Below are 9631 nucleotides of genomic sequence, written 5' to 3'. Positions count from 1 at the left end.
TTTCTTTTGTTTTGTGTTTTGTAACGTTAAGTTATTTTTGAGAGAGAGAGGGAGGGAGATAGGATCCGAAGCAAGCTCAGAGCTGTCAGCACAGAGCCTGATGCGAGGGCTTGAACTCACAAACCATGAGTTCATGACCCAAGCCACAGTCAGCCATCCAACCAACTGAGCCACCCAAGTGCCCTGAAAGTTTCCTATTTCTGACTGGAACCAGGTCTGTTGATTAAGCAAAACCTCACTACTTGGGAATAATTAAAAGACCGGTCTTATTTATAGGCATAAAATAGAATGCAATTAAAATTATTCTAACAAACTGACCCCTTTTGAATAGTAGGGAAGACACCCAGAAACCTATTAGAATTCTGACAATTCATTCATGTTCTCTCTCAGCTACTGATTTTATGGGATAAGGCAGCCATTAAGGCTTCGCCATCCTAGTGCTGAGACATCTTGGCCCTTAACTCAGACTCTAGCTATGGACTCCTTGTTTTCCCTAGAAAAAGTTTCTAGTGTCCAGACTGGAAATGTAGTACCCGTACATTGTTCAGAGACTGAGTTTTGATTTGAAAATGTCTTTTTAAATTGTAATGGTAACTTCTCAACAAAACTTTGGAAGCCCCCTGAGAACAAAAACCATGTGTCTCCTCTCATTGAAAAACTTGATAAATAATGAAGTCAGATCAAGGATTTCTTTGGATCAGTTTTAATGTGATTTGAAGATGGCTCTGGGAAACTTGTAAAAGCTGTGTTCTTAATCAGTGAGAAAAGAATACTTCAGCTTCTGAGCACCTGGGAAGTGTGAACAGCTTTCCCTATACACTGAACCCAAACTCTTTTCTGAGCCACAATTAACAGCCATAAACAATATAGTGTACTCCCAGACATTCCAAAATTAAGCAAATGCAGTTTTTACTAAACCTGGTAACTAGGTAGACACTGAAGGATGGGCAGAAAGAATTTCAACAAAAAATATTTTTCTTATAAAGACTAAGCTGGGCTGATTAAAATCTAAGTTGAAATTCTTAGACTGGGAGCCAAGCAGCCATGGTTCAACACCCCTGTAAAGGGCATCAGCTAGAGAAGGTTCTAGAAGTTACTGGCAATTAAGGTCGGGTGGGGAGGCTTCCTGAAGGAATTATAGGCTTTGGAGCAGATGCGGACAGTGATCCTGGTGAGTGTCCTAAGTGGCTTCTTTGGGAGCTGCCAGAGTTTGAAGGGTGGGAGCTGTGCCTGCAAGTAATCCTGGAAAAAAACAAACTACATATTGACCTTGAAGCTCCCACAAGGTCAATAAAATGGCATTAATTTGGGCGCCTGGGTGGCGCAGTCGGTTAAGCATCCGACTTCAGCCAGGTCACGATCTCTCGGTCCGTGAGTTCGAGCCCTGCATCAGGCTCTGGGCTGATGGCTTGGAGCCTGGAGCCTGTTTCCGATTCTGAGTCTCCCTCTCTCTCTGCCCCTCCCCCGTTCATGCTCTGTCTCTCTCTGTCCCAAAAATAAATAAAAAAACGTTGAAAAAAAAAATTTTTAAAAAAATGGCATTAATTTAAAGGAAGGTAAGTGTGGTTGTCTGGGTCTAATTCTCATTGCCGCAAATAGAAATAAGCAGATCTTAATGGTTATATGGGTATGTTATATCTGTGTATACAATTTGTAATTTTTAAAACATTTTATTCTGAACATTTTCAAACATAGAATAGTATAAAAAACTCCCACATACTTACCACCTAGACTAATTAATATTTTACTAAAGTTGACCATTTGTGTTTTTTAAAAAATGTTTATTTTTGAGAAAGAGAGTGCAAGTGGGGGAGGGGCAGAGAGAGAGACAGAGAGAGAGACAGAGAAAGAGAATCCCAAGCAGCCTCCATGCTGTCAGCCTGATGTGGGGGTCAAACCCATGAAGCGTGAGATCATCGCCTGAGCTGAAAACAAGAGTCGGAGGCTCAATGGACTGAGCCATGAGCCATCTGGGTGCCCCTGCTTCATTTGTTTTTTTTTAGCAGAAATATTTTAAAGTAAATCTCAGTCAGGGTTCCTGGGTGGCTCAGTCTGTTGAGCCTCCGACTTTAGCTCAGGTCATGATCTCATGGTTCATGAGTTCAAGCCCCACATTGGGCTTTCTGCTGTCAGAGCAGACCCAATTTGGATCCTCTATCCCCCTGTCTCTGCCCCTCCCCAGCTTGCACTCTCTCAATAAATAAACGTTTAAAAACTAAATAAAGTAAATCTCAGTCATTATATTTCTCCCTTACGGGGCACCTGGCTGGCTCAGTTGGTAGAGCATGCAATTCTTGAGATTGTGAGTTCAAGCTCCAAGTTGGGCCTAGAGCTTACTTTAAAAAAAAACAAACCCAAAACAAAAAAACCCAAAAAAAAACAAAACAAACAAACAAACAAAACCAAAATTTTTTTCTACCTTAGTTGGGCGGCTGACTTAGGCTCAGGTCATGATCTCACAGCTCATGAGTTTGGGCCTGCATCGGGCTCTGTGCTGACAGCTTAGAGCCTGGATCCTGCTTTGGATTCTGTGTCTCCCTCTCTCTTTCTGCCCCTTCCCTGCTAACGCTCTGTCTCTCTCTCTCTCTCTCTCTCTCTCTCTCTCAAAAATTAAACATTAAAAAGATTTAAAAAGATGTTTCCCCCTTAAATATTTTCATATATAATCTCTATAAAGGGGGGGAGGGTTTTTTTTTTTAAATTTTTTTTTCAACGTTTATTTATTTTTGGGACAGAGAGAGACAGAGCATGAACGGGGGAGGGGCAGAGAGAGAGGGAGACACAGAATCGGAAACAGGCTCCAGGCTCTGAGCCATCAGCTCAGAGCCTGACGCGGGGCTCGAACTCACGGACCGCGAGATAGTGACCTGGCTGAAGTCGGACGCTTAACCGACTGCACCACCCAGGTGCCCCAGGGAGGGTATTTTTTAACATAAACATAATATCATTATCACACCTAACAAACTGAACAATACTTCTTTAATATTCTTTCATATATGGTCTGCATTTGGTTTCCTTAACTGCTGCCAAATAAACATCTTCACCTTTTGTAAGTTTTCTCAAAGACCGCCTTGGTGGAATTATTCACCTGCCTTTGGTGCCACATCATGCCTGGGGTTATTTACAGGCACTAAATTGTAAGAACCTTGAAGTAAGGGACTCATATCCTATTAATCTTTTAAATTTACTGTGCCCTTGTCCCCAGGTTAATGCCTAGATTACTACAAAACAGTACTGCATTTTGAAAAGAAACGGCACTGGCAAAGCAGTTTACAGACATCAGTGAGCAAGGGCTACACTCTAATTTTAATTTGGGGGCCATAATACATTCTTGTAAAATTTCTTTCTTCCTCTTTCTTCCTTCCTCCTTCCCCTTCTCTCTCCCTTCCTTTTTCCTCCCTTCCTTCCTGGAAACACATGACGCTTTTTAAAGAAACTTCTGACAGGAGAAGTTTGATTCTATTCAATACAAACCACAGAGAATTAATGTTGAGTTTTCTTTGATGTATTGATTACTGAACCCAACCAACCAGAAAATGTCTCCAGTTACAGCTCTGGGGTTACATAGGGAGAATCCTTATCAGAATAAGTGGGTGTGATGCTACATTTATGATCTTCCTTATATAAAACAAATCTTTGCAAATAGTAATTACTATTTATTGATGTGCTTTGCATGCATTCTAACATTTTTTCCAACTGCCTCCCCTGCTAGGTTTGTTCCCATTTTACGGATATATAAACTGAGACTCATAAAGGTTAAGTTTCATTTCCTCAAAGTCCTTCAGCTAATGAAGCGTAGCAGGGGTGGGCTCTGAATTCTGGGCCATTTCACTGCAAAGCCCGAGCCTTAAACTAAAAGGGGGTTGAAACAGATCTTGGGTCTGATCATTTCCAGGAAACATGAAGGTGTTTCCCTTTTAATGTTAACTGGTAGCTTGAACCTCAAACAATTTAAAAATAATTGTTTTTAATAACTATTTTTAAATAACGGCGCTTGTGTTCTTGGCTTAATTGCAGTATCTAAGAGCGCCACCATGCAGAAAGAACAGGGGTGTTGGGTGTCAGACAGGCATGGGTTCTGATTACATTTCCGCCTCTTACTATGTGACTTGAGTATCTCTGAGCCTCTATATAACATACTCACCTTGTAAAAATGCCGAAGACGATTCCGGCACAGAGTCTAGCACATGGGCTTGCTTTAATGGAGCTGTTAGCATTATTTCCGTGGTTTTGCAGCTGCCTGCATGCTCTGTGCGAGACTGCTAGTTAAAAGGAGACTTCCAGACGACGCCAAAGACTGAGTCGCCTCCGAGAAGGAAACCTTTCCAAACCTGATTCTCTCTGTATCTTCTCCCTCACCTGATTTTTTCCATAAAAAAAAAAAAAAAAAAAAATGGGGGGGAGGGGGATGGAAATTAAAATTTTTAAAGGAACAGATCAGGACACCATGGGAGTTCTGAAGTGAATTTTACATTTAATTATAATTATCTCCATATGTGGAGATACATCTTATTTTAGAGCTTTTAATGTGATTGGATGGATTTTAATTTACCTGCCTGTTCCTGGGAGCCACACACCCCTCCATCCCTCTAGACCCCGGCTCTCCGGCTTCTTTTCCAGACCTCCTTTTAGGGGGCTTGGTTTTCATCCAGGCCTTGGCCATCAGAGCTCCCCTTGCTCTCGGTGCCGCTCTCTTGGCGTCGCTGGGCCGGGCTGGGAGCAACCTGGAGCATCAACCCTGAGCCTCAGCTCTCTGGGCGGCAAGTAAGGACCACGCCGGACGGCAGGGGGCGCCAGCTCCCGCGTTCGGCTGCTGCGCGTCCTCCAGCTGGCTGTCCTGCAGGGGGCGCCCGGAAGCCGGGCGCCGGGAAGGGAAAGCGAGTCAGGCTCCGCACGCCCCCCGCCAGGCCCGCGTGACCTGAGCGCCCTGGCCCGGCCCATCATTTGCGGTCCGTATATAAAGTGAGGACGCAGAGGGCTAATTCGGTTCGGGGCGTTTTCCTCGTCCGCGCGCCGCTCTGCCCCGCCTCCCAGGTGAGCTGCCTCAGGCTGCCTTGGGGAGGACGTTGGCCGGTTGGAGCCCGCCAGATTGGGTCCTTAGTGGCTGAAGTTTTCAGCAGCATCTTGGATTTTTTTTTTTTAATTCTAGATTTGGCATTCAACACTGAAATCATCATGAACCTCTTCCAACTCCTGAGGAAAAAGAAGGAAGTAAGTTTTAAAGCAATTGAAATTCTTGACTTAAAATATTAATTTTTAAAGATGAAAAGATGGTGCAAATTTTGAAGGAAGTATGTAAGATGATATATAGTTATTCTGTTATATGTCACATGTTTCACACTGAAACATGGGAATATTCACCCTCAAACCTGTTCTCTGTTAGCTTATTCCTTTGGTGCTGATGATGACCACAGCAGCGGGTGGAGCTTTGGCTTTTGCAGTATATTCCCTTCAAAAGACTGATGTGATGTAAGTAGCCATCATTTATAAAACGTTTTTAGCAGTGCTAGATTGACCTTCCGCATATGAAATGCATGGTGTCAGTTTCCTAGTTTTACCCCCAGGATAAGAATGTCAAATTGTCAACTTGGAGTTGGGACTAGAAAGCAGCCTGATATCGGAAGACCCTTGAATTATGATATTAATAGAATAAGTTTGTTCCTTGTATCTAAGTATCCTTTCATCCACTGACCCTCCTCTTCTTCAGCAAGGTCTGATTTTTTTTTTTTAACTTAAGTTTTGAAATTTAAAGTTCTTAAATGGCCTTTACAGATTCATTTGTCTATAGTGAACCTAACCTCAGCTCTGGATATAGGGAGGTAAAATACCATGTATCCTGGAATATGAGGAAGAAAGAAACTTGAAACTGATCTTGGCCCAGTGCAGGGCTGGAGAGGGTGGTAATGCCAGGCTCTGGCCCAGGGGCCTTGCACCTTGGAGTTCACCATCTACAGAGATCAAGCCCAGCCCCTCTCCCTGTCCCAGAAACCAGGGCAAGAACGTTTTTGCTTGCATTTATCCTGGCATTTCCACCCCCATTGCTGTTCAGCTTATGGGAACATTCTCCAGTTCAGCCCAATAAAAGGAATACAGACCTTTCACCCTGCAGAGGAATTGATCCTTAATGTTTGAGCCAAATCGTGAAGTTCCCTTAAGTAACCTTCCATTAATTTCAGCGAACTAACAGATAAATGCCTGTTTGTCAGTCTAGGTCTGTCATGTGATGTCCCAGCATGCTTATAGACCCACTGTCAGAGTTGGTTTAAATTTACTTACTTTGATGTTTAATCAGCTTTCTTTTACTTTTTAGCATTGATCGGAAAAAAAATCCAGAACCTTGGGAAACTGTGGATCCTAATGTACCTAGCAAGGTATTGCTAAATTAAAAAGTGGTTTACATTTACCCCAAGCTTTAGCACCCTTGCAGCAAAATGGATTTAATACCTTTCCCTTTTGGGGCACCTGGGTGGTTCAGTTAGTAAAGCAGCTGACTCTTGATTTTGGCTCAGGTCATAATCTCGTGGTTGGTGAGCTCAAGCCCCTCGTTGGGCTCTATGCTGACAGCGTGGAGCCTGCTTTGGATGCTCTCTCTCTGCCCCTCCCACACTCATTTTCTCCCTCTCTAAATAAATAAATAACTTTAAAAAATACCTTTCACTTTCAGCATGCCTTTGAGTGTTGGTAAAGGGAGTGCTATGGAATTATGGAGATCTAGTTCAAATCCTTGTTCCATTATTCACTGGTGATTTTGGGCAACCTGGCCTTTCTGAGGCTCTCAGAATCTCTAAACTGGGCTCAATAATAGGATTCTACCTCAGAGTTAAGAGGATTAAAGAATGTAAAATACATAACGCCCTTTAGCATAGTGCCTAGCCCATAGTACGTACTTAAATATTAACTTTCATCATTATTGTAATATATTATCTCATTGTATCCATTGCTTATCTAAGGTTAATACAAGGTCTATTGTGATAAATAACAGGAGCTCCTGAAAACAGGAGTGGCGTTCTCTTTACACAAAATCACCTAACAGTCGCTCATTCTTTTAAGACTATAGCAAAGACTTTTTTATATTTCTGAGTCTGTTGGAATCAACACTACTTAGATCTGTCAGGAAAGCTTTTTTTAAACAAAACTTTCAAATAGTAGAGTTTGCCCTAGTGAGGGACATTTAGAATCTTTAAAACTACGTGCATCTCTAAGCAAAATAAGTCAGGGAAAGACAAGTACCATATGATTTCATTCATATGTGGAATTAAGAAACAAAACAAATGAGCAAAGGAAAAATGAGAGAGAGACACCAAGAAACAGATTCTTAACTATAGAGAACAAACTGATGGTTGCCAAAGGGTGGCGGGTCGGGGGATGGGTGAAGGAGGTGATAGGGATTACGAGCACACTTATGATGAGCACTGAGTAATGTACAGAAACGTTGAATCACTATATTGTACAACTGAAACTAATATAACACTGTAGGTTAACTATAACTGAAATTAAAATTAAAATTTTTTTAATGTTTATTTATTTTTGAGAGTGGGGGAAGGGCAGAGAGAGAGGGAGACCGAGGATCCAAAGCGGGCTCTGCACTGACAGCAGAGAGCCCCTGATGCAGGGCTCCAACTCACGAACTGTGAGATCATGACCTGAGCCGAAGTTGGTTGCTCAACGAACTGAACAACCCAGGCGCCCTCCAAAAAATTTTTGAAACAACAAAAAAACCCTATCTACATCTGTGTCCTGGGGTATGATATGTATGGGGTATGTCCTATGTCCTGTAACTGTGATGATAAATGAGAACCTCTGAATTTGAGTTTTTGGGAAGTCAAGGACTATCCACAGCTCTATCCCTTTTCCCTTACTGCATAACTTAGATCATGTGTACCTTTGTTGAGTAATTACAATGAGGAAGTTTGGTTAAGAGCCTACTGTGTGCCAAGCCCTGTGCTAGAGCATTTTACATCCACTCACCGGGAGCAGACACACTTTTTGAATTTATAATTCACCTAAAGCCATAGGAAGCTTAGAAATCTACAACCTGTTATGTGAAAGTGGGCAAATGTATATGACCTTTCTTGATGATCCCATAACACTCAGGAACCCAAAGGCTTTTTAGAGCTCATATTACTGTTTTGTGCATGTTCTTAGAGATGGGAAGAAATGGTTCTTTGACTACAAATACTACGGTGATGCTCTTTCCAAAAGGGAGTGTGGACAAACCCTAAAAAGGGACATGAGGATGAAGGACAGATCCTGAAAAACATTTGTATTTTCCTTCTTTTTTTTCAAGCTTATAACAATCAACCAACAATGGAAGCCCATTGAAGAGTTGCAGAAGGTCCGAAGGGCCACCAAATGACCAGCTCTTGCTTCTTTCTTCCAAAGAGTACTCTATGAATCTAGTGGAAACATTTCTGCACAAACTAGATTATGGATACCAGTGTGCGGAAATGCTTCTGCTACATTTTTAGGGCTTGACTACATTTTTGGACTCTGGATAGGAATTATAAAGGTAGTGCAGCAATAACCACGCAGTTCAAAAATAAGTTTGTGTTTATTTTCTTGTAAATTTAATGTTGCATATTGAAATTTTTATGTTTATGATGCCTGAATATTTTCCTAAAGTGTGTAAAGATTTGTGAACTAGATTGTCTATAATAAAATACTATTTGTGCAAGATTTCTTAAAGATACATATTTAAATAGAGGAGAAAGTCTTTTTATGGAAGAAAAACCTATTTTGAAGGATGGAGCTTCATTTTCTAAAACAACATACAGTGCAAATTTGTGTGTAAACTTTTCTTCCAAGTTTATTCATTCACCAGAAATTTATTGAGCCCCTGCTGTTAGCTATGCCCTGTTCTTGTGCAGGTGAGATAAAGCAGTGAATAAAACCACACTTTGGAAGGAGATGAATAAAAGATGGTAAGCACAATGAGGAAAATGAAGGTGATATGGGGGATGAGACTTGCATGACAATTGGGCTTGGAAGGAAGTGCTGGGATTACAATGTAGGAAGGTGGGGCACGCCGAAACCGGCCTGGCAGATGCCAAGGATAACATGGTTCTCCCGTGAGGGTGGGGGAGGGGAGAATGGAGAGCTTTGCCCATGCATGATAGAGTCCAGGGCCACTCTTGACTCTGGCCAATGGTGACTTGGAGACTAAAGGTGCAACCAAACCCATATGCTCCTGGGCTCCCCGTTGACTTTTCTTAAAAATAGGACCAAGGACCAAGTATGGGGCGCCTGGGTGGCTCAGTTGGTTAAATATCTCACTCTCGGTTTCAGCTCAGGTCATGATCTCACAGGTAGTCAGTTCAAACCCCAAGTTGGGCTCTTGCACTGATAGCATGGAGCCTTCTTGGGATTCTCACTCTGCCCCTTGCCTGCTTGTTCTCTCTCTCTCAAAATAAATAAACTTAAAAAAAAAATGGGACCAAGTAGGAATTGCTTTTCATTGTTATTTTTTAAAAAAGGAGGTATAATTTATTTAAAAAAAGGAGCTATGAACACACCATAGTATTCACCCATGTAAAGTGCACACTTCATTGGTTTTTAGTGTATTCACACAAAATTCTAAAACCACCTCCACCATCTGACTCCAGGATATTTTCATCACCCTAAAGAGAACCCT

The 9631-nt window shown here is 41.9% G+C and overlaps 1 protein-coding gene across 2 annotated transcripts; it reads left to right on the top strand.

The window, feature by feature from the left end:
- Positions 1–4887: 4887 nt before the first annotated feature.
- CB3H15orf48 (chromosome B3 C15orf48 homolog) lies at positions 4888–8674 on the top strand. 2 transcript variants are annotated; one of them, XM_047861084.1, is made up of 5 exons: positions 4888–5034; positions 5150–5211; positions 5384–5469; positions 6311–6371; positions 8288–8674. In XM_047861084.1, the coding sequence occupies exons 2-5, from the start codon at positions 5176–5178 to the stop codon at positions 8354–8356; spliced, it is 252 nt and encodes an 83-aa protein (XP_047717040.1). In that variant the 5' UTR covers positions 4888–5034; positions 5150–5175; the 3' UTR covers positions 8357–8674. The 2 variants fall into 2 exon arrangements, with proteins under 2 accessions (XP_047717040.1, XP_047717041.1); XM_047861085.1 differs by having other exon boundaries at positions 4950–5211.
- Positions 8675–9631: the final 957 nt, after the last annotated feature.

The sequence above is a fragment of the Prionailurus viverrinus genome, chromosome B3, assembly GCF_022837055.1.
Source record: "Prionailurus viverrinus isolate Anna chromosome B3, UM_Priviv_1.0, whole genome shotgun sequence".
NCBI classification, from domain to species: domain Eukaryota; kingdom Metazoa; phylum Chordata; class Mammalia; order Carnivora; family Felidae; genus Prionailurus; species Prionailurus viverrinus.
This window is presented reverse-complemented; position numbering and strand designations above follow the sequence as displayed.

Bases quoted from the DNA above. Each gene is read 5' to 3' on its own strand.
- CB3H15orf48 (XM_047861084.1), top strand. From the start codon at position 5,176: ATGAACCTCTTCCAACTCCTGAGGAAAAAGAAGGAA. The intron at 5,212-5,383 runs GTAAGTTTTAAA...GTTCTCTGTTAG, and splicing joins TCCTGAGGAAAAAGAAGGAA to CTTATTCCTTTGGTGCTGAT. The intron at 5,470-6,310 runs GTAAGTAGCCAT...TTTACTTTTTAG, and splicing joins CTTCAAAAGACTGATGTGAT to CATTGATCGGAAAAAAAATC.